Source organism: Pinus tabuliformis, chromosome 3_2, assembly GCF_031772625.1.
Source record: "Pinus tabuliformis cultivar Carrire ecotype Pingquan chromosome 3_2, CPIR1, whole genome shotgun sequence".
NCBI lineage: Eukaryota > Viridiplantae > Streptophyta > Pinopsida > Pinales > Pinaceae > Pinus > Pinus tabuliformis.
The window spans coordinates 1,249,926,796-1,249,952,376 of record NC_142302.1 but is presented as its reverse complement, the minus strand read 5'-3'; the positions used below and the strand labels follow the sequence as shown (position 1 = coordinate 1,249,952,376).

General features: G+C 39.0%; 1 protein-coding gene across 7 annotated transcripts in view; it reads right to left on the bottom strand.

Annotated features, from left to right (window-relative positions):
• Positions 1-25,581, bottom strand: part of LOC149185264 (uncharacterized) — a 361,912-nt gene that overhangs the window by 49,612 nt on the left and 286,719 nt on the right. For 4 of the 7 annotated variants that reach the window (XR_016257370.1, XR_016257369.1, XR_016257371.1 and 1 more), the window contains 2 exons: positions 7,716-7,826; positions 6,406-7,539 (listed from right to left, as the gene is read on the bottom strand). Coding sequence is in view for 3 of the 7 variants with exons in the window: in XM_089417867.1 (XP_089273993.1) it covers positions 6,682-7,539; positions 7,716-7,826 (969 nt within the window). In the remaining 4 variants the exon portion in view is untranslated. Of the gene's footprint in view, positions 1-6,346; positions 7,540-7,715; positions 7,827-25,581 lie in introns of those variants that run through there. The other 3 variants (XM_089417867.1, XM_089417869.1, XM_089417868.1) reach the window with 3 other exon arrangements.

Sequence of the window (25,581 nt, the reverse complement as noted above, 5' to 3'; positions counted from 1 at the left end):
TAACGTTCAATCATAACAATCAGTTGGCTGACATGCAAGCGAATCATGAAGAAGAAATAAATTTCATGCAACATTGCTTGATGGACATAAAAGAAAAGAATGATAAAGTAATAAAACACATGCAAGAGCACCATGCCATACAAATCAGTGCTATAAGAGTTGAACACTCTAGACAGATAAATGCCATTAGAATACAGGTTCAAAGGTTTCAACAATTGGAAGATAAGAGAAACCAGCAAACATCAACAGATCAGGAGTCTTCTCATTTGCTGCAACAAGATTCATCTTATTATTGGGAGGTTGTTGATTCGATTGAAAGATGGTTAATTGAAGGTGATCCAGATAGACTTAAGAATGATAAAGATCAGATGCAAGATGAAGAAAGACGTAGCACGCATATCTTACATACTTCATCTGATAGCTTTGAAACAGAAAGTACCAGGTCATTAATAATTCAACCAGCCAGAAAGAAAAAGCGCAAGAGAAAGAAAATGAGAAGAAGATTTGACGCATCAGACAGCCACAAGCAGCTTGATTTTCGGATAGGAAAGAGTCCTACCATATGCAAAATGGGACATGGCACATCCGACAAGCAGCCGACAGATTTGCCTGAAAGCAGGCAAATGCTCAGTATGCACTATATTGAACACATCTGATGCCGTAGGGCATCCTTTGTATCGTATTTCTAACCCTACTCCTTGTTTTTTCCGCATTTTCATTTTTGCTTTAGATAGTTAATAAATGAAGAGCTTTTATCTTTCCTGTGCTTAATGTATATGATGATTTTGGACGGACGCTACTTATATTTTGTTGTGTGTTGCATGGATGCAGATTCTGGATTCTCACATTCCTGCAAGCAGCAACGTGTCCCCAAGTAGAGCCAGATGTTGACCTCTACTGGTCAACTTCCCATGCAGTACACCCTCTTTTCTTGGCAGAAAGGGGTAGCACCTGAACGACGTGTCCGTGCCAGCCTACAGTCATCAGCAGCTTGATCATTTCAATTGTAAACCCAGTCTGCATGTATGAATTGTAAATAATCTAAGCAGATCAGAGTCATGTATGTAAAATTGCCTAGGTGGACCTAACTTTCTATGATAATCTATGTCCCGGAAGGTTTTTCGTCTCACCGATCCATGGATCGGCAGAGTTTTCCTTCAAACCTGACCCCAAAGCCGGGATGGATTTTGTCATTAGAACTTTAGGAGAATCCTAGTGTGTTAATATGCTAGATTATAGTTGTGTCGCAGAACTGGGTGATTTATGAGGGTCTGTGTTAAGTGGGCTTGTCCCCTTGAGATGTAAGTTGTAAAAGTCATGATGTAATGTGTCTTGAGGATCGAAAAATGTTTTAAATCCCCTCGTGAGTCCTAAGTCCTAGGTCCTGGGTGATGTTTCCAAAGGTTTAGTTCGATGATCCATTTAAAAAATGAAATAAAATAATAAAATAAATAAAAATAAAAAAAAAAATGAAATAAATAAAAAATAATAATAAAAAAAAATTAAAAATTTAAAAATTTAAAAAATAATAATAAAATAATAAATAATAAAAAAAAAATTTAAAAATTTAAAAATTTAAAAAAATGAAATAAATAAAAAATAATAAAAAAAATTTAAAAATTTAAAAAATAATAATAAAATAATAAATAATAAGAAATTTAAAAAATAATAATAAAAAATTAATTGAATAAATCGACGGATGAGATCAAGAGATGTCTTGATCTTCATCAACGGTCGAGATCATTTCTACATGGATCATTCGAACTAGCCGTTGGGATCATTTCCTTTATATAGGGTCTTAGGTGGTCATTTCAGATTCATTCGATCTGTGAGTCAGTACTGAAAAAGCTCTCGTGTAATTTGGTTTTCTGGTTAATAAAAGAAGACTTTGGGGTCCAAATTGTGCTGGTGTTACTCTCTGGAATCGCTGTGAGATCTTAAAATTTTCTGCATTATTTCGGTTTTCAACCATTAATCATAGCTTGTTTTTTTGAGTAGTGTGAGCACAGGTATCTTGTTCACCTGCTAGGGTTTGAAGGCTGCTAGGGTTTCTGAAATAATGGCAGGTATCTCCATTATTTACTGAGATCTAGCAGTTTTCCTTCTCTCTGTGCTGATGGTTGCTTGAGATGTGCAGGAAAACCTGTTGATAGAGAATATTGGTGGGCGTTTGGGGAAGTTCTAGGCTGAACCAGCCGACTCCCACAGGCTTTTCTGTGCAGAGCCTAGCTGATTTTGGCCCTGGGTTTATTCATTTAAATTTCTTTTCTGGTTTACATGAGAGATTTCTGAAGTATTATCTGATATTCTAAATATTTCCTGTTATTATTTGTTAAATCAGGCTGTCAAGGGGCCATATCTGTAATTCTTTTCTGGATCTAGGGTTTTAGATTTCTTTGCTTTATGTGATTTTGATTAGGGTTTTCAGTAATTTTGTCCTTTTCAGGTTACCAGAAACCATGACATGAACCAGTGATCAACAGAAGGTGCAAATCTGCTGTGACCCTGCATCCGTTCAAACAAACAAGCAGAAAATCGTTGAAATCTCCAGAAGGCACGATCAGATGCTGCACCGTTGAAGCATAAGCGTATTATCAAGATCAGTGGCGTTTTGAGCATAAAACCTCAAAAAATAATTACAGCGGAAATCCTCAGAGTTACAGTGGCAGAGGGATACCTCCCAGCCTCCATCTGCATTCCGAGCTGCTCACGCGGGGCTTCACGAATTTTTTTTTTGCCTGAACGCGTGGTTATTACCTGAGATCTGCACGATTTAAATCGACACATTTTCGCTGGACGTCAGGGCATTCACGTGATTTCATTAAGCTTAGAAACAACTCACTCCAGGTGAAATTGATTCAAGAACAGAATGCCACAGCCTCACGCAATCCTCAGTTTCTCAACGTCTGCAAACTGGTAATGTCGTGGTGAAGCTTGCATATCATTTTCGGAACTGGTAAATCGCAGCTCAGGTAAGCTCCAGGTAAAGCCGCTGCCAAAATTTCGTTCTGCTGTGCGTTGAATATTGCCATCGAACTTTATTTACTTCCGGCACCCTGGTAGCTCGTCTTTTTTTTCGTTTAGCAATTCATTTTTAGGTTTACGTTCACTGTCTGTAGTCGTTTTGGTTGATACGTAAGTTTCTTTTTGTTTTCGATTTCAATCCTTTGGTTATTCGTAGGCCAGCATAGAATTAGTTTAGGATTTGAATTGGTTATGTATTTTAATTTTTAGATTTTAATGTATTTCTTTAATTTTTAGGTTAGTTCCTTTTTAGATTTTAGATTTTAAAGTTTTTTTTAAATTTTAGAATTTAATTTAATGTAACTTAGATTTAAATTTATTTGTTTATTTTAGTTTAGTTTCAAGTTGCATTAGGTTAGTTAAATTTAGATGTTAAGCTTGGTTAGATTTTAAATTTTTTTTAGATTTAACTTTAAGTTAGCTTTTAATTTTTGTTTTATTTTTATTTTTATTTTTTTTATTTTTTTTTGAATAAAAAAAAAATAAAAAATATATTAGTTTTATTTTTTTAATGATTAGAATTTAGTTTTTAGAATTTTAACTTTTTTTTTTAGGATTTTTAATTTCCATAATATAAAAAAAAACAAAAAATTGAAAAAGATTTAAAAAATTTTGAAAAATAAAATTTTTGTGGAAAATCAATTTTGCCAGTTTCAGTGGTTTCTCATGTTATATCTTTCATGCTGAATTTTCAAGTCGAGATATGAATACAATATCTGGTTACTGATCTTTGTGGTGGTTTTAAAGAAATCATCTTTTAAGGCACTGGTCTGCTTCATTAATTAAATCCATCACGTGCTTTTATATCGTATCTCGTGTCTCCCAACCAACTGGCCGACAGTTGGTCTTCATCATCCCACAGGGACTACCCCCCTTAGCCGCGGGAGACAGGCTTAAACGGAGGGATCGGGGATCAGAGTGACAGCCCCCGGTCTGAGCGTTGTCGTGCCAATCCGCGCGACAACAAGCCCTATGGAACCGCTTGTCTCCCTTCGGATCTGCTTGTGATCTGTACGGATCTGTGCCCGATCTGCCACGGATCCAGGGAGGATCCATCATCATATCCGTGGTTCGGAAATCCGGAACCGCGGATCGGGTCGACACGATTCCGAATTTCCAAGAACTGTCTTCGCCGACCCGATCAACGGTTCCGAAATTCCAAACCGTGGATCCGACGGCGGATCCCCATGGATCCGTACGAAACACAATTCCAAGTTTGGATCCTTGGGGGGGCGGGTGCGTTTCATGCAACACTGGTTAGGAGGCAAATTGGTGAGCCCTAGTTCAGTGGGTTGCAAGAGGGTAAACCAGTGATAAGAGGGTAGTTTGTTGAGTCCTAAGTCTAGTCTTCTTTGGAGCAGCAGAGAGGTAATAAGAGGGCAGTTTGGGGAAGACCCTAAGAGCTAATGATCCTAGTGGAGCAGGGGAGCAACTAGTGGGCAGATCTGTGGGCCAAAGTTCAATCATCTTGGAGCAGCCAAGTGTGGTTGATAGTGGCAGCTTGGACAGTTGGAGATACAACTGCAGTGATCAGCAGATGGGGAGGCAAAGCACCCATCAGATGTGTTCAAGGTACGTGGACTGAAGGGGTTGTGGAGCGCTACATTAGCAAGTAGGTCGAGTGTATCTTGTTCAGGGTAGATTGGTGGCCATAGTTGTTGACAAGCAGCCCTAGTTGTGTCCTTGTATCAAGGTTGTATGTAAGGGCCATGATCCCTGGTACGGGAGCCCTAAGACTGTTGTATCAAAAATTTGTAATATAACATGTAATGAATTAAAAAGTTTAGAAATTTTCATGTGCTAGTTGATTCCCTGATGTATGTTATTCCACCGTGCAAAGTAGAAGTGTTGTGGCATTTGAATGTGTTTGTGATCATGACTTTAGACTCAAACCAGATTCTTGAGTGTCATGGAAAAATCAACATATACCACCTTTTCCATTTCCACTACCACATACCATTACTTCACCACTACTTTTTAATCAAGGCTTATTCTTCATTTTTCACCCTGAGCCTCCACTCCAAAGCCTTGATAATCCTATCCTAAGGGAAGCCCCCTTGTGTTGGAGAAAAGCCAACAAAAAGAGACAGCAGGATAGCCTTTCTAAGTTACATATGTCAGGTTGGAATTTTACATCGTGTGAATGTGCTAGATTTTGTTGTGACAGGTAGCATAATTCTGGTCTTTACAGATGTTATTACCCAACTTCAATATTAAAATTTCCCATCATTCAATCTATATTTTTGTCTTCCAAACTGCTTCATGTACTCCAAATATGGCATTTTATATTGACAAGGATCCATGTGCAAGAGAATTTGTAATCGTATCTCTCCTAAGCTGTATTTTAGTACTTCATCTTCCCATTCCTTTTCTTCCATGAAAAGCCCCCCTCACTTGTCACTGAGGATGACTTGGATAATGTTTTACCAAGGTATGCCTCATAACCCAGTTTCTTTCATTTCAAGTATCTCTCCTCATTGCATCTTAAAGTTGCATGTTACAATGGACAATAACTTCTCATACCTTTATCCTAACTATGGAATTTAAGGTGCAAGCTAATTATTTACCCCTTCAAATAGAAACATCAAAGCAGCTCATCACAAAACAAACTATAATGAATAGACAAACAAAATAGTAACAAAGCTATGCAAGAATAGAATTGTCTCTGAGGTCACATTTATCTAGTCGCATTGTGTTGTTTGCAAAAGAACTTGCCACAACAGCAAGCAGATGAAATATTCAAGGAACAGTGATTTTTATCACTGAAATAAAACTAAATTCCCTGATCTGATTTTATGAGAGGAGCAAAATTTCCATAAGGACAGACATTTTAAAAAGGATTTGCAGAGACATGAGAATAACTTGCACAGCTATTCCCAAGAATTCATTAGTAAGCCTTCCAATGCAATAAAATTGCTGAGCCACTCTAGAAACTTTGACAAAAGACATTAAGAATATATTGCATTCCAAGTCCGAAGGAGTATACCAGGCTATAGAGAACTTCACATAAAACTACATATGACCCTATCAAGAAGGGCAACGAAGTGAAAAGACATTTTAACATTTGCCAAAACCAAAATTATTGCATACTCCAACAACTGCAACCTACACAGCCATTCCACCTTGGGATGCTGATGCTTCAATACTCTACGAATTCCACTCACTTTCCAACTTCTTATATGCTGTGACTTTAAATGCTCAGCGCTACACAAAAAATTCCTTTTTCACTTAAAAGTCATGGTTCTGTCTGTGGCGATCACAAAAACAGAGGGCTAGTAATTACTTTTCACTCTGACTGTCAATCATCCACCTGCTATATACATAATGGATGGAAAAATCCTATTCTATCTTCCAAGAGTAGTTGCAAATAGTAATACTTACTGAGAAACTTCCGTCCCTCACAGCAACGTGCAGCTTTCATGAGCACAGAGTGTAGCCTTCCTCATTCCATCGGACCTTTTATGTCTCATTTGAAGCTTTAACATATTCTAGGTGAGCATTCAATGTAAGGCTCCAATATATGTTCCATATCCAAATATCCATTCTCAGAGTTTGTAAGGTAGCTGCCAAACCAAGAAATGATAGAGAAAAAATGCAGCACCCCAAATTGCATGCCAAAAATTCAATAAGTGTCTCCTTATGATCAAAAGTCACATCTTATTCAAGACCAGCTGCAAAGAATTCTTGTGCACAATCTATAAGATTTATAGGGAATCGGTTCTGCAGCATGAAGGCTGGTGAAAGCAATGGATTGTCCTGGTAATCTCTAGCATACTTGAATTCACGTAATTGAATTCCAGCTGGTGAGTTGGTTTTAAGATCTGGCAGGACTACTGAAATACCACGCTTTGCGGAAACTGGAGAAGAAATTTTTTGAGCAGTGTCAGGATTTGAAACCTTGGAATATTTTGCTTGATGTGTAAAAGTTTCTTTGTTCGGTCCAATTGGTTTTGACTTGACACTTCTACCCAGACTGTTAGTTTTTGTACCAACTGATTCCTTTAAAGACAAATCTCCCTGAAAAACTGTTTTATTCACAGTTCTATTTGACCTCTTTACATTGTTTGCGTGATCTGAACTCACGAGATGAGTCTTACTTGACCTGCCACTAAGCTGCTGATGCAAACTACCAGGAATGTCAGCTACTGGTGAATCCTCAGAGGGCTTTGCTGATACATCTTGCGAACTAAAACCATGGTCTTTTCCCAGTATTTTCTGCATCTCCTCCTCCGATTCTTCTTCTATCACATCCATATTTCCACTCTGATAAGATATAGAATTTGACTGTGCATCTAACTGAATGCCAACCCTTGGAACAATTGTTTGTCTTGAATCAGAAACAACACTAATGTCTTGTTTAGAAGATTTCAACAGGACAAGCAACATATCCATGCTGAGTTCCTGTTGAACCACATTACGATTTTGTTCACAGCCATAACACACAGCTAATAGTGTCCCAACTAAAACCGGAGTTAACTGTGGATCACTGAAGAAAGCAAATGGCAGGTCACATATCTGTTCATTGATTGCAACATGTTAGTGTAAGTGACGTGTTCTTTCATACTCTCCTACGACCATCAACACTCTTAACAAATTGTATTTCATTTGAAAGAGAATTAATAAAAGAAAATGACTTGACTATTGGACATTCAGTGCCCACAAAGCAAAGTTGCATAAGATCGTGTAGTCACCTTGTGAAGTATTGTGGGGCTCTTACCCCAGCGAAGAACTGCTTGATTGCCAGAATGAAGCAGTGCAAAATATCCCAGAAGTAAAAGAGTTTCAAACAATACTAAAGCTACCTGAACCACAAAATCACAAAACAATTAGGTTTCTTTCAATTGATGCTGATTCTCAATAATAAAATACAACAAAGTACAGAGAAACATGAAAATGATATTTTGACACAATTAATTGCGTGTTCAAAGTTTGATTCGTCTGCATTCTACTAGATAATTCAACTCAACTCTATCCGATACTCCCCAACATCAAAGTGCTTCCCATAAATGTTTCCCAACTATAACTAACACACTGCCTGTGTTTGGTACCTACCTACCCAGGCATACAGAAGCTTCCAAAACACTAAAAAGCTCTCTCATGGACTTAATGCACTAGAGTAGCTGATCTTTAAATTTAATCATCAGATTTGTATTTTTCCAAATTTAATGCAAGTGGCATTTCCATACTGTGTAGAACATATTCCCGTAACAAATAGGACAAGTAAATCCTGTCTGTCCCAAGGATTCAGAACTAGAAAAGGGGCATGGTAGGGATCCTGTTACAGCAAAATCTTGCACTTTAGTGCAAAGCCTCGCTAGGTGACTAAGACAATGAGTAACTTGAGAGAGTCACCACTCTTTCCACTATCACCTTAGCAACCTCTAACTTCATTTTAGTGATGTATGCAATCCAACAAGGGAGGCTTCCCTTGTATATCTTAGTGATTAAATGGCCTAGTCACACCAACTCAAGGGCCTCCCCCCTAAACCTTCTACTTTTATCACCACTACACAAGAGAATTAACAATTAGGATTTATGGTGATTTTGAAAGGTAATTTCCAGATTTGAGTTCAAAGGGCCCTATGGCTGTTTCAAAATCTCTTAGGTGTTGGAAATGTAACTAGTTTCGGTCTTCATAATTGTTATTGTACTCTTTTCAATATGTATCCTATGTAACAAACAAGAGAAGAAAAGAAAAAGTTATTATTATTAAAGCATGGGTTTCATACTCTTTATTGTTGGTCTTCTAGGTAAAAGCATGTTCTTTATGCTTCTAGGGTTTGTTAGGCCTTAGGATTTATTGTCATGAGTCAAAGGAGTCAACATCATGTTTATAAGACCATTCCGGGCAAAATATAATTGTTAAAAAAAAAGTGAGTCTAGAAAGTCTTGGAAATTCCAAAAGTATAAGTCGGCCCTACCAGCTTCAAGTTGGCCTAAAGAAGGGAATTTGACCCCTTGGAAAGGCTATATAAAGGAGCAGTTCGACATCATTTGGGGCTCACACATCCACAAGTTCGAAGATACAAGAGGAAGTTTGATCTTTAGCTGGGAAGCAAGAGAAAAAGAGAGCGAAGATCCAAGAGGCAAGAAGAATCCAAGAAGGAAGCAAAAAAACCTGTTTTGGGCTCTATGTCTCTCACACATGCGAAGTTCTAGAGTTTTTGGTGTTAAAGAAGGAGGCCGAAGTTGCAGGTCCGAGTTGCAGTAGGATGAAGTGCAATATCTTGTAGTTGGAAGGAAGTATACCTTACCTTGACCTCGTTGACCTTGGGAGGATCTGTTTTGCTCTAGGAAGGTCTCAGGAGGAGACTAAATTAGGGTTTTTGTAGTAGCTATAAGGCCAAAATTGCAGGGTCAAAGTTGCAGGACGAGTTGTAGTATTGAAGCTGATAGGTCAAAGTTGCAGTTGGAAGTTGGTTGGTGCAAAATCAAGGAAGGACTTGTTGGAGGGTTGACTTGGAACTTGGAGGAGGACTTGGTCTAGGGTTTGGGTCTTTGTGTCTCATCTAAAGCAGATTCTATAAAAAGAGAAGAGTTTTCTGGGTTTTCCCTTTGCAAGGGTTTTGCCTTGGCTGAGAGCCTAATTTATCTGTCCTCTGTTATCGTTGTTTCGATCTTGATATTTGTTTGATGAGAAGATCTAACTAAAGAACATAAAGAAGATTAACTAAGTTCACAAGCAAATATTAAGGTTAAGGAAAAATAAGAATTAATAGCTGCCACTTTGCAATTTTCCAACATTAGGTTGACCAATATAAGCTCAAGGAAGGTCCCCAAACACACACAATTAATAAATTACACAATGTTGTTGCAAACTAGAAACGAAAAATTGCAACAATATACCAGTTTATAACAGCAGTAATAAATAGCCCTGTAATCTATGATAATAAAAGGAAAAATAAGGGCTATGATATAAGCAAAATAGATATTTAACTACAACAATTTTTCTGAAGTAAAAGAATATATAACAGCAATAATAGCCCTATACTTCAGCCTGAGAAAGTGGCTGAAAATACATTAAATATGACACCATTTTAGAATACATTCCAAACAATTTCCAACCATAGGACTAAAAGACATCCAAGTTATTTAATGCTGAAAATACAAGATTTTGCAGTAATTTACCCAATGTTATTGGAACCAAACCAATGATCGAACCACAAAACTCTCTGAACTGAGAACCGGACCAGAACCGATAAAAAAACCAAACCAAAAAACCAGTGGACAAAAAACACATAAAATATTCAAATGTTAAATAAAAACATATATATTCATGTGCATCCATATGAATCCAAACCATCTATACACAAATAAGCAAAAGTTCTCATTTATATAGCATGTAAAGGTGCACATAACCAAAGTAGCATCCAGTGCAATCCATCTTTGAAACGAAAGTACATCAACAAACAGACTCTTGATGGCCTCTAGCATAAAAAAAATCATGCTACAACAAATACCTACATATCATCAAAATCATTGCCTCTATTGGGTTCTTCATCATCCATATCAGCCTCTAAGCATTAAAATAAGATAGAAAATTTGTAGCATGTCAAGTCAAGGATTTGTTTGAGTGATGGATACAGTTTTAGTAGGGTCATGATAGAGGAGTTCGACAACCAATACCACTAACATCAAGGTACATAGAGTGTTTGGGACTCTTTATTAAATACTAGTTCCATACCCTTGTACAAGACAAAATCCAATGGAAATGTTGCAATCCCCCCAATCCTAAAATCCTGAAAAACTATTAGGTTTGCTGGATTTTGAGTGAGATCTAAAATTCTCCATATGAAATCCAATGAGGTTGGCACCACTCTCAAACATCCTGAGTCATTTCGCGGTGATGTTAAAAAATTTAATACAAGAATGAAAATGAAAGATAAAGGAGAATGTGCCAATACTAGAGCCATAGGCTTGAATATTAGGCTACCACACTAAAAAATTCTTGTTTTTTTTAATTACATTTGGAACGTCTTTGGTCAAATTGTATGGAACTAGCCGGTTTGGTACAAAACCGGTTAGTTCAATGAAAAAAGGTACCGAATTGGACATTTCTGGTTCCAGACCTCGTATTGGACTGGGTTGACCCCCAAACTAGTCAAACCGGTTGGTACCACCGATTCCAATAACACTGAATTTAACCTAAAAACATAAATAAAATTATTTTGGGATAGTAACAACCGACACATGAAGAAGACTAGTGCCTTTTCCTATCTAGGACATATGGAGTCAAAGATCAACACATTTTGGAGGAAAAAGAAATGGATGTAGGTTCAAAGACCAAGGGATACTCACTTCTGTCCCTTAGAGGTTTGACCTACACATCCTACAATCCTCAAGGATAAATAAGGGAGGGAACTTCATTTCGGTCACCTCAAAGAACTTGATGAAAAATATTATTTAAGGAAGATAATGATGTTGGAATATTCAACAATACTAAAACGAGGGGGTGAATTAGTATCAACAATTTTTAACTTCAAAAACTTGTAAATGCATCCACAGAGATAAAACAAAGCACATAAATATATGGAGCATAAATATATGGAAGCCCAAAGCAAGAGAAAAACACAAAATTCTTTTCTTAATATATATAAAGTGTACATTCAAATTTATTAGCACCAATTCCTGGTTTATCAGCACCAACTCTTGGTTTATCAAAACCAAATCTTGCACATGAGTCAATATTAGTCAAAGAAAGTCAACCCTCTTTCCATTTTCTCCTCTATCCTTCACACAAGCACTCGGTCTCCCAAACACAACCTTCTTAGCAACCAAAATTCCCTTAACAAATGATCCTTGAACTCATCCTCCTTATCAACAGAACTCGGCCTCAACAGGCCCCAAACCATAGCAAAAACTTGGACTTTAATGCATCTAAACTCAAACCTCAAGCAAGTAGAACTTGGCTTCTAGAACTTTGCCTCCTCCACAGGGTTTGGCCTCTTCAACAGAGAATAGTGTTAGATCTTCAAAACAGATCAGAAACTCGCCTTCAACCATACAACAATTTGGCCCTAAAAACAAGAATGACTTCGACTTTCTTTGTATCAGAGCTTCGGTCCTGAAATTCAGCCTCAATAGGCACAGGTCACTGCTCTCAAGACAGGCTTGAAACTTGGCCTTCCACACTAGAATTCGTCCCTTTACATAAATCTTCAATTCAGCGTTTAAAGGGGGAAAATTTCATCCCTCAAGAACAAGTTTTCAATCAACCTTCTAACATGGACCAAAAACCTTCAAAAAGTGTGCCCAAAATCCTTCCAAAATAAGCCAAAAAATATTTCCAAAGTAATCCAAAAACCCTTAAAAAATGTGCCAAAAATCCTTCCCCATAAAGTCTCTCAAAATCAACTCCTCTTCACTTCTGGTTCATGACGACCTCAAAGCTCCTCCTTTTCTTCACTTGTTTGAAGAGATCCAAACATGCTTGAGCGAGTGACTTGAAATGCTCCTTCTCACACCAATTTATTGTGCATCCAGGGTCTAGACTGGGCCGACTTGTCCATTATCTAGGACAAGTTGTGCAACTGGTAGAATGTATAGTGAATATTCGAAAAATCATTTCTCCTCAATCGTGAGGAGTTAGAGGGAGTGCCATATACCATTGGAAAGGTCTCGAAATAAGCTTTCTAACCATATATGTTATGCTTCCATTTGAGCTAGGTAAATGGAGAAAAAATGCATTCAAAGATCAGGTATCCAAACAAGGCATCAAAAATCCAAAAACAATATTTCAAAATATGTTATTTAAATATGTAACTTTCTCTTTCATTTGACAACCTTTGGCATTAACGACGACTTCTTTCAAGAATCTCCCCCATTGTCATTAATGGCAACCATCATACTCCCCTTGTCATCATGCTCCCCATGTCTTTGTGCCTTCCCTCCCCATTTGACATCAATGGCAAAGGGTAACTCCCCCTAACATTGACTATCCCCTTCTTTTTCTTTGTTGAAGATTGTGCCAATCAATTTGGAGCAAAAATTACTCCCAATTTCCGTCTAAGATACTCAAATGTCTCTCTAGGAAGTGGTTTGGCGAAGATGTCTGCAATATGTTCCTTCATCCCAACATACTCTAGCTTGATATTCTTTTTTGTGACTTGCTCCCTTAGAAAGTGAAACTTGATAGGAATATGCTTGGTCTTGAAATGCATCACTAGATTCTTGGACATGTTTATTGCATTGGTGTTGTCACAAAGTGTTGGAATAGGCTCATCCTATTTTACTTGTATGTCTTGCAAGGTTTGCTTCATCCAGAGGACCTGAGTGCAACATGTTGATGCTGCAATATACTTTTGCTTCTACTATAGACAAGGGCAATGAAGATTGCTTCTTGCTCAACTAGGATACTATGCAGTCTCCCAGGTAGAAGGTTGATCCACTTGTACTTCATTTGTCATTTATACTTCTTTCCCATTCTGCATCTATGTAAGCTACCACTGTCAATTCCTTTCCTTCCGAATACCATAGCTCAAAGTCTGTTGTTCCTTTGAGATATTTGAAGATCCTTTTCACTATTAGAACATGAGTTTCCTTTGGTGCTACTTGAAATCTTGCAACCTTACCAACTATTTGCATTACATTGGGTGTTGAAGTTGTTACAGAGAGTAGGCTACCAATCATTGATCTATATAGTCTTTGATCCACTTCCTTGGATTCATCTTCTTTTCTCAACTTGCATCTAGTGACCATAGGAGTGGTCACAGGTTTGCAGTCTTCCATTTTGAATTTCTTCAACATTTCTTTGATGTACTTAGTTTGAGAAATGAAAATACCTCCATCTAGCTAAGCTAAGATATTTGGAGCCCCAAAGAGAAAGTCAACTCCCCTTTCAAAGACATTTCAAATCCATTATGCATATCTTTTGCAAACTTCTGACTTAATATATCATCATCACTTCCAAAGATGATATCATCAACGTATACTTTAATGATGGTCATATTGTCTTGATCTTCCTTTATGTAGAGAGTTTTGTCTACATTTCCCTTTTTGAATCCTTGTTGCTGCAAATGCCTACCCAATCTTGAGTACCACGCTATAGGGGCTTGCCCAAGTCCATATAGGACTTTCTTCAATCTACAAACATAATCTTCATCTTTTGATAATAGGAATCCTTCCGGTTGTTCTAGGTAGACTTCTTCTTCTAGCTCCCCCATTAAGAAACACTGATTTTGCATCCATCTAATACACGTTGATTCTTTTGGAGCATGCATAGGCCAAGAGCATTCTGATTGCTTCCATTTTGGCTATTGATGCAAAAGTTTCTCCAAAGTCTATCCCATCAACTTTGGCATATCATTTGCATACTAGCCTTGCATTCATTCTGGCCACCTTTCCATCTTCATTTAGTTTGTTTCAGAAGACCTATTTTTTACCAGTCACATTTTTGTTCTTGCGTCTTGGAACAAGTTCACATGTCTCATTCTTTTCTATTTTCTTCCATGGCCTTGATCCAATGTTCATGATCTCTAGCTTCCTCAAAGTTACTTGGTTTAATTATGGACATTAGTGATGGATGCTCCTGTTTTGATGTATCGTCTTGTTTTCTTCTAGTTTCTCCCCCTGCACTCTAATCCCCAATGATTTGTTCTGGTGGATGATTCTTTTGGTACTAGCGTTTAGGTGTCCTGGGAGGTGTTTGAAAATCTTGTTGATTATCTGCTTCTTTTTTTTCTACCTCTGGTTTCCTCTCTTCTTGACGTTCCTCTTCTTCTTTCTCTTCCTTTTGCTATGGTACTTCCTCTTCCTATTCTTCAAAGATGTGTGAACTTTTGCTTTCTTTCTTGGTCTTCAGCAAGTTTATTTCATCAATTTTTACATTGATGCTTTATACTATCTTGTTAAGTCTAAGATTGGAGCACTTGTATGCATTTCTTTTACATGAGTACCCAACAAGTATGCCTTCATCTGTCCAAGAGTCAAACTTTCTTAACTTCTGGTCATCCCTCTTTGTGCAACATTTGCTTCCAAATACTTTGAAATGGTTGAAACTTGCTAGTCTTCCTTTCCACAATTCATAGTGAGTTTTGTCATTGTTGCTTCTGAGCAATCCTCTATTCAAAATGTGAACAACTGTATAGACTGCGTGTACCCAAAAGATATTATTTAGCTTGGATTCATGCAACAAAGTTCTAGCCATCTCTTCCACAATTTTTTTCTTTCTTTCAACCACTCCATTTTGCTCAGGAATTCTGGCTGTTGAGAAATGTCTTCTTATTCCATGTTCTTCAGAATAGTCATTGAATTCATTTGAATTAAGTTCTCCTCCATTATTTAATTTGAATTAAGTTCTCCTCCATTATTTAATTTGAATTAAGTTTTCTTCCATTATTTAATCTCAAGCATTTGATTTTCAAATCAATTTCATTTTCAACAAGTTCCTCGAATATTTTGAAATTTTCAAAAGCTTTTAACTTATTTTCAAGAAAACAAAGCCAGGTCATCGTTGTGTAGTACGTTGAGAAATCTACAGCATCTTTAGTTAGGACATATTTTTTGATTTCTCTTTTCTTTGATTGTTGCTTGTGACATATTAGATTCCTTCTGTTCTCATTATTATTGTTTATCATCAAACAGCTACCAAAACATGAAGATCATCAAAGACAAATGAACACCAGATGTAGGTACTCAATGAGGGCAAAACCCCTATGAAGAGGAAAACCCATTCAAACTCTTCCACTAGTAAAATCAAATTGAGACACTCTAAGACCTTTGACTCAAACTTTGACTAAACTTTCTCCAACCATCAAGTTAGCCTTCCAATAGATATTCAAAGAAAATTTCTTCATTAGTCCAGGGTCTCAGTCTTCTTCTACGCTGAAGGATTTTGGTTTTTAGTATACTTTGGTTCTGCAACATATTATTAGACTTTGGTTCTGTAAAACTACGGTCTTTCTGCAATAGAAAACAAAATCTTCGGTCCTGCAATAGATAACCAGAGTTTTCAGTCCTGTAACTTCCATTTTGTACCTCGTGTTGAATTTTGTAGCTTTGGTCAATCTTCATAATTAATGTTTTTAGCCATTCAAATATATATAATAATAAATTCAAGACATGCTCTTCATGTCGACTTCAAAAGGAGTGAATTTCGAATTTCCAAAATTGAATTTTTGGCTCTAAAATACCAAGTCGACCCCTTCAAATGTTCAAGTCAGCCCAGCCTATAGAGGCACCCATTCGACTTCCTAGAAGGAAGTATATATAAAGGCTTTGACCTCCTCCTCAAATACAATTTCCGATCACTTCTGTTCAAGCAAGAAATTCACTTATGTTTAAGTGAAGGTTACTTTTGTTCAAGCGAAGGAGGAGAAAGGTAAGGGCAAGACAAATTCTGAGTAGATCCATCCCTTGGGCAGCAAACCATATCTAGGCAAACTGAACTCTGAGATAGACCTAGTCTCTGTAGAAGGCCAAATCTTTGAGACAGGCAGGAGGACAAATCTTCTGTACAGTTTGACCTCCTTTGAGTGAGGCCAGTTGTGGGCAATTTGACCAGGTGTGACCTGGACTTTTATGTAACTCTGTTTTAACTGTAAGATAAGCTTGTATCTCTTGTTGAATTCAATGATTTCTTTAAGGAAAAATTTGTTGGGTATTTCCCCCAAGTGGGTTTTCCTAGGGTTAAGACTTGTGTATCTTGTTTGGCTATCTTTTTATGATCCTACTTGTTAATTTGGCAGCTCAAGGATAAATTCCCTTCATTGGACATTATTCCTCATTTAGAGAGAGACCCAAAATTGCCCCTTGAAGCACTCAATTTGGTTAAGGAAAAATATATTTTTGGTGAGAAAACCCACAATGACACAAAATTTATGGTCAGCCTAAAAGAGCTAATTAGCCCTCCTCCAACGCATATAAATACAATTTGATGCACACCTCATTTGGCATCACATCAAGCATCTCTTCTCTTCTCTCATTTGTTTGAACAATCTGAAAATTGCAGGATTTTCCTCACATGTGCGAGGAGGAAGGACAGATTGTAAGAGGCTGAAAATCTGATCTGACAAGCACTTTGACTAGCGTTGACCTTGGTGTTTTGAGCTGACTTTGACTTCAATCTTTTCGGGATATTTCTATCTTGCTAGGTCGCATTCCTTGGCATAAAAGCCAAGGCATTATGGGCACTTTGACCTATATTGACAACATGCTTGATTGCAAACTTTGACTGCAGGGTATCTCTATCCATTGACCAAGTTTGACCTTTGACCAGCATTGAAGGCCGAGTTTGTCGACTATTGACCTAGCTCTTGGAGGACTGATTTGACCATTGACTTTCACTGGTTAGGACACACTTTTACTGTTGTTGACTTGGACAGAATTACAAACTTTAACAGTTGACCAAAATTGACTTTTGAGGCTCATCATTGGTTGGATATTGGTTTGTCTATTTGGATAGTCAAAGGTTGAATTTGACTCATTGTTGAATTGGATTATTGTACTCTCTGCTGAACATTTTATGACAATCTAATAAGAAGAAGAATTTGAAAGGGTTTTCCCCCTTGTGGGGTTTTTCCCTGGTCTTTGACCAATATTGGTGTCTCTTGTCATTTCTTCTGATTGTCTCTTATTGCTCATTGTCATTTATTGTTCTATCTACAATTGCTATTGTTTATTGGAAAATTGAATTGATTGCTAATTGAAGTTAAAGAATTGGGCTAAAGTAATTGTAACAACATAGAGCAGTGGAAAATTAACATGGTATCAGAGCTAAGATGAAGAGAAAAAACCAAGGACTCAAGAGACAAGAGCAATCATATCTGAAGGAAGTTGAAGGAGATTGTTTGATTTGGACAAGAGGACGACCTCTTTCTTCGAGGACAATGAGAACTTGGGTGACTCATCAAAATTTGTCGCATGGAAGATCAGGTTAGAAGTTATATTGGACGATAATGATGTTTTGGAATATATACAAGGGAAGATTCCTCAACCTCCGGAGAATGCGCCCGCTGCTACCAAGTCCAAGTATAAGAAAGGTGAGATTAAACCTAAGAAAATTATTATTGATGGCTTGCAAGATCATTTACTTGTTTATGTTGATAACTTGAAGAAGTCCAAGGATATGTATGATAAGCTTGTAGGGATGTATCAAGTCAACAACTTGAATCACATCGTCTCCTTGAAGAACAAGCTCAAAGAAATGAAAATGAACAAGGGGGAATCTGTGCAATCTTACATCATGAGGGTATCTCAACTAAGAGATCAATTGCAAATTGTTGGTGAGCCTGTATTTGATAAAGAGTTGGTTATGATCACTCTTCAAGGTCTTCCTCTTATGTGGGAAACCTTCATTACTACCATAAGAAACAACAACGAACTTCCAACATTTGATGAGCTCGTTAAACAATGTACTCAAGAAGAAGCCAAGATGATTACCTGTGGAAGAATTCAAAACAATGAAGAAGGAGAGTCACCTGCCTTTGTTGCTCAAGACAAAAAGAGGAAAGGTAGAGGAGGTCCATCTAATTCAAGGAAGTCTGCTCCAACACCCAAGGACTCCCATAGAAGGAAAACAAGAAGAGACAAGGATATGTCAAAGATTGAGTGTTATAATTGTCACAGGTTTGGCCACTATGCTCAAGATTGCTAAGAAAGGAGGGATGCTCCAAGGTCAAGAAACAACAATAATCGTGGCTTCAACAATAGCAAGTTCAATAATAGAAGAAGAGATGATCGAAGAGGAAGAGATGATAGAAGAAGAAGAGATGCTTCGAATGATCGTGAAGAAGGCCATTGTCCTCAAAAGAAGTCAAGGAACTCCAGGTATAAAAGTAATGCAACTATTAGTCAATTTGAACATATTCTAGTTCATGCCCTTTCTAGTTCTTCCCCTCTGGATTCATATGATAATTGACTAGTAGATAGTGGGGCTTCTAGACACTTCTTCGGGTATAAGGAAGTCCTCTCAAATCTGGTTGAGAGGGAGACAAGTTTGAAGATCATTCTTGGAGACAATACTAAACATCCTGTGAAGAGCTTTGGATTTGTCAATTTTGATTTGGACTACGTGGAATTCGTTCTTCTTCATGAAGTAATGTATGTTCCAAAACTAAGAAGAACCTGGTATCTATTTCTACTTTGGAAGATAGAGGGATGAGAGTAGCCTTCATAAAAGGAAAAGTCCTTACATTGAAAAAGGAATGTCGAATGAAAGATGCCTTTATATTGGGATCTAGAGTGGAAGGACTCTATAGAGTCACTGGAAGACCTTTGTTGGCAATGGTCCACAACACCAATCATCAAAGCAAGATATGGCACCGAAGATTGGCACATCTACATTATGAAGCTCTTCCGAAATTGAAGATGTTAGCCTCTGGGATTCCTGATGTTCAAGAAAGACATGATGGAGTATGTCTAAGGTGTGCCAATGGAAAGAAGGCAAGGGGACCATTCCCCTCTAGCAAGAACAAGACCAACGATATTCTCCAACTCATTCATTCTGACTTATGTGGACCTATGCTTGTGCATTCTCTTGGTGGCCATCTCTACCACATTACTTGTATTGATGATTTCTCCAATAAGACATGGATATACTATTTGAAGCATAAGGATGAGGCCTTTAATATGTTCAAGGACTTCAAGGCATTGATCGAAAATCAAACAGGGAAGAAAATCAAGGTCTTCGAGTCTAACAACGGTGGAGAGTACATTTTGAATGAGTTCATAGACTTCTGCAAGAAGGAAGGTATCAAGAAAGAGACTATTGTGTCTTATAATCCTGAAGAAAATGGAGTGGTTGAAACAAAGAACAAGTCCAATGTGGAAGTTGCCCGAGCTATGCTCCATGATCGAAAGTTGTCGAAGTTCCTTCGAGGAGAAGCAACAAACGTAGCGGTATATGTTCAAAACAGGGTCCCTCATCAAGCCTTGTACAACAAGACTCCCGAAGAAGTATTAACAGGTGTGAAGCTCGATATTGGACATCTCAGGATATTTGGCTGCTCCGTATATTTCCATGTGCCGAAGGATAAGAGGAATAAGTTGGAAGCCACCAGAAGAAAACGTACGTTTGTTGGGCACTGTGAAAATTTTAAAGCATTTAGAATATATATACCTGGTTAGAGGAAGATTGAGTTTAGCGGGGACATAACTTTCAAAGAAGATGTTGCCCTTGGAAAAGCAAGGGACCTCCCTCCACCACCTCCTCCGGAGAAGAAGAGTGATGATATGAATCTGCTAGAAGGTCCTTCCGTTCTTGAATCTGAGAAGGATATTGTTGATGATCCTATGGAGCCCATGGATCCTTTGGACCCTCCTCTAAGTGATCCTCCTGCTAGGAAGAGACCACCATGGCTTCGAGATACATTACAAGATGCCAAGAGACATATCCCCACTAGAGGAACCTTTAGAGAAAGCAAGAAGCCATGTCGGCATCAAGGATACATTGTAGCCATGAGTACGATCATTCAGGTTGAGCCACCTACCTTTGAAGAAGTTGTAAAAGAGAAAGTCTGGAAGGAAGCCATGGTCAAAGAATATGAATCCGTTATGAAGAATGATGTATGGGAGTTTGTTCCGAGACTAAAGGGGAAATCAGTGGTGACTTCAAAGTGGCTATATAAAATCAAACATGGAGTTGATGGAAGCATCGAGAAGTATAAGGCAAGGTTCATGGCCCAAAAAGAAGGAAAAGATTATGATGATATATTTGCTCCCATTGCTCGCTACACTACTATTAGAACGATCGTTGCCCTTGTTGCTAGTCATGGATGGACCCTTCACCAGATGGATGTAAAGACGACATTCCTTCATGGCATATTATAGGAAGACGTTTATGTTGAGCAACCACAGGGATTTGAAGTGAAGGACTAAAAGACACATGTTTACAGGTTGAAGAAGGCATTATATGGTTTGAAGCAAGCCCCCAGAGCATGGTATGCTCGTATTAATAGTTACCTGGTGAAGCTTGGATTCACGAGAAGCAACGTTGATCCCAACCTCTACTTCAAGGTGGTCCAAGGTATGCCTTTGATTTTGGTTCTATATGTTGATGATTTATTCTTGACAGGTAGTGAACCCTTGATGCTCGAGTGTAAGAGGGAGTTGGCCTATGAGTTCGAGATGAAGGATCTTGGTATGATGCACTATTTCTTGGGACTAGAAGTCTGGCAGAAACCTGGTGAGATTTTCCTTTCTCAAGGAAAATATGTCATGAAGCTATTGGAGAGATTTAGAAAGCCAAAATGTAAATCTCTGGCCACCTCGATGGAGAGGAATTTCAAGAAGTTGTGCGGAGATGTTGTTGGACCTGACCTAGCTAATCCTTTTGAGTATTGACAACTGATTGGGACATTGATGTTTCTAGTGAACACCTTGAGTCAATTTATGACTAGGCCCCTCCATGCACATTGGGTTGTTGCCAAACACATTCTGAGATATTTGCATGGAACAATTAACCTTGTTCTGAGATATTATGTTGGAGATGTACGACTGCATGGATACACTGATGTTGAATGGGCTAGAAACATTATTGACAGGAATAGCACATCAGGGTGTTGCTTTAGCTTGGGATCTGCTATGATATCTTGGGGTAGAAGGAAACATAAGTTCGTAACTTTAAGCATGATTGAGGCAGAATACATTGCTGCTAGCATGGCTAGCTATGGGGCAGTTTGGTTGAGAAAGCTCTTTGGAGAGCTATTTGAGCAATTTTGGATACTACAGTGATATATTGCAACAACAAGAGTGGGATCTGATTGGCAGAGAATCTCGTATTTCATGACAAGTCCAAGCACACTAAGATCAGGTACCACTACATTCGAGACATGGTGCAGAGAGGAGTTGTAAGACTCCATCACATATCAACAGATGAACAAATAGCAGACATACTCACCAAGGCTTTGCCGAAAGGGGAGTTCTTGGTCTTCAGAGAGAAGCTTGGATTGATGGATGTGACCCTTCTAGGTAAGGGTCTCGATTAATTAAGAACACTGAGCTATGTTTTTCTACCCTATTTGAGCTCACAGGGAGAGGAATAGAGCCTGAGAGTTCTTGGGTTTAAGGTATCTCTGGACAATAGGATGGTTGTGATCCTTACCCTTTGATGTAAGTGGATCTCACCTATTGTCACCATAGGGTGTGTGATCCTTATCATATATCACATGATGGATATCTCCCCCTATCATGATTGACATAGTATACCCCAGTATGCATCCTACCCACAAGCGGGGCTTTTTGGGATTTCCTCCCCATCTTGTTGATTTGGGGTAGCATCGGATGTGCTCTAGCCATGAAAATTGGTGGAGACGCTAAAGCACATGAGATCTCCAAGACCCAGAAATGGTTTGGGCTAATTCTAAACAGTTTGGGAGATATTAAAATAATTAATATTTTTAATGGAGTTCTTAAGTCTAAACTTAGGAAAAATAAAATATTAATGAGTATTAATATAAAACTGGGTTAGAAGGGTCCAAAAGTCATGGATCAAGCGAAATCTAATCTTAGCCATTGATTAGAGATTTAATTTCGGTCGTTGATGGACCAACGAAAAAAGTATAATAGGAGGCTCGAGGGTCAATTAGAGGAGACACCAAGAGAGATCAAGAGCTAGATTTTCTGGGGTAGGGTTTGCTAAGAAAATTGACTGAAGTGATCTAAGTTGCAGTTAAGAGGCAGTGAATACATCATAGAGAGGCAGAGTTAAGTACCGGGAGGATCAGCACAAAAGTCGGGAGAGGTTGACGCAGAGCCAGCTAGAGGCCACGCAGAGCTAGCCAGAGACCACGTAGAGCCAGCCAGAGGTCACGCAGATGATCCAGGTGGATGTTGGTGGCCACCGGCCTATCCCACTTGGACCCCCACAACTGTCTCTTTCAGTTTTTTCAGTTTCCTTAATTGTAGCACACTTTACTATTTTTGGCAGTTTTTCGGGTCCTGAACTTCCGGAGCCGTTTTGAGGCCCTAAACGACGTTTTTTGGGAAAATCGGGAGCAACATGGGTTGTAAATCAATGTTTCTCACTCAAAAGTTGTAGTCCTCGGATAGATCTTTCTAACGAGGTATTGTGCGCGTCAAACGGAGATCGTATGCCAAAGTTACGACCCCAGGAAGTTGATGTACCAATTTACCCAAATGGGGCCCACAGTTTGGCATTTCATCTCCTAGGGTTAGGCTTTTGGATGTTTAGGGTTTTCCATTGTTTTTCAACAATAAATAGGCCTTCGAGCCTCATTGTAACACAATTCAGAGACATGTAGCCGCCACATCTCTCCTCAGAGATAAACTACCATTGCCCGAGCTAGTTTATTTCCATTTCTGTTTATAAGCATATTTCAATATTTTACATTAATGAAATGAAGTATTATTTCTGCTGCATCTCTGTATTTATGGTAATTTTTGTACTTTATTGCGTTCATGTTTAAATCCGAATCAGTAGAGCCAAAGAGGGCCAACATGTGAGAGGCAGAGGCTCCAGAGGCTAACGCAGAGCCCTAAGAGGCTTACACTGGGCCAAATAGGCTGACGTTGGGCCAGAGAGGCTGACGCAGGCCCTAGAGCCAGCACTGGGAGATTTTTCATGGGACAGATTGGAACTGGAGAGCTGGATAGGGTGACGCAAAGCAGCAGAAGCTGTATTGTTGTTGTGGGATCGTTCATCCAGTGATTTAGTCGTAATATCTGTCTCCGACTGAGAGGTATTACTACAGAGGGCATTCTCTGTTGGGTGAGCCATTTTTGGCACCTTGGTTGTAGTCAGAAACTGCATAATAATAAAACCCTTTGAATAGTTTCACCGGTTTTCCCGCATTGGGTTTTTCCGGGGACATTAGTCCAAAAACAACGATGTCGCTTGTGTGCTTGTTTCTTTCAGTTGATGGTCTGTATGTGTTGATAGTGTACTTGTATTTATTTTCAGTATTTACATGGTAAATAACTTGTTAAGTAACTGAACAAGTAGGAAGAAATAAATCAGATAGTACAGGAAGAATTTCTAACAGATAGACTTAGAAATTCCAACACAGTATCAAAGTGTGGTTACAGATCACAGGGTAACTGAAGGCATCAGCCAAGCAGAGTAGCAACAACAGAAACAGTCGTCCCAAATGACAGAAGATGTTCCTAGCAATAAGAAGCAAAGAAGGGGTGACACAGAGAGCCTGCGTCATCAGTTCGAGCCAGGAGGAGGATTAGCGTTGAGGCAGAGAGGAGCAGACCTGACCTACACAGTGCCCGGTCATCTTTCTCAGTCAGGAAGGATCGACGTTGTGGCCAGAGGTGCAGATTTTGTCGGTGTCGGGATTGCGCAGAGCTTAGAGACTCTAACCTTTAGATTGCTAGGGCATAGGAGGCTGTGGGTAAGTTGCGAAGCGAAGCTAGTGGGGTACTGTGGTCAGAACAGTACCTAACAGGGCAAGACCAAGGAGGAGGGAGTTGTTGCCAAGGATTTCTACCCAAGAAATCCAAATCAATGGTGCAGCTGCACAAACGATCGGAGTGGGGCATCTCAACATTGGCAAAGGGATTTCGAGAAGGGAAATCGAGGATTAGAGGGAGTCAAACCAAGAACTTCTAGATGGGAAGTTGAGAGACTCAATAGGAGTCGATCAGAGGACTTCTAGGAGGGAAGTAGAGAGACTCGAAAGAATCAAAAGAGGAGCAGCGAAATGGCAGTGAATGGGCTAAGAGATTGGGATAGACTAAACGAAGTTTCGAACTTCGTAGTCTGGAAGGCCAAGATCTTGTCCATTCTAGACAAGTATCGCATCAAACACTTCGTCTTGAAAATTATAGTGATCCCAGTTGACTCGGTCGAAAATGAGAAGTACGAGGAGGCAATGGCCAGGGCTAAGTGCATCATTCTTGACGAGGTCAAGGATCATGTGGTACCACATATTGCCGAGAAGGATACGGCAAATGAGATGTGGAATGCCCTAAGGAAGTTGTATCAGCATACTTCCATGCAGAGGAAGATGCTTCTAGAAAATCAGTGGCCGTCATACCAGATGCAAAGGGGAGAGCAAATACATATCTTCCTCGGGTGATTGACAGAGATCCAGGACCAGTTAACTTCCATAGGGGCCATGCCAGATGAGGAGATGTTGGTGAGGACCGCATTGAACACAGTCTCAGAGGATTGGAAGGTATTTGTCCAGATCTTACTAGGCAGGGCATGCCTTTCGGATTGGGAGGGACTGTGGGCAACTCTTCGTCAAGAAGAAATCAGAAGGCTAACCAAGGCGGGAAGCAATGGCAAGGGGGTCAAAATCAAAAAAGAGGAAGAGGAGGATGTTGCCCTAGCATCTGTAGGAAAGCAGCAGAGGGAGCTTCAGCATTGGGAGAGTCTCTAGCCTGACAGGGATGTCAAAATTGGGTGGATCAGTTACTTCCTTCTCAGTAACTGGGTTGCAGTGCAGCAGTTATTAGTGGCAGTGCTATGGGCAGCACGATGCAGCGTGAGGAGAAGGGCATGCAATGCAGTGTAGCAGTTAGCGGTGGCAGGGCCATGGGCAGCAGCAAAGATGCAGAGGGAGTTGTCGTATAGATGGAGCAGTGGTAGTGGCAGGGCCATGGGCAACAATATAGGATGCAGCAATGTAGAGGATGTGGGCGGGGAGG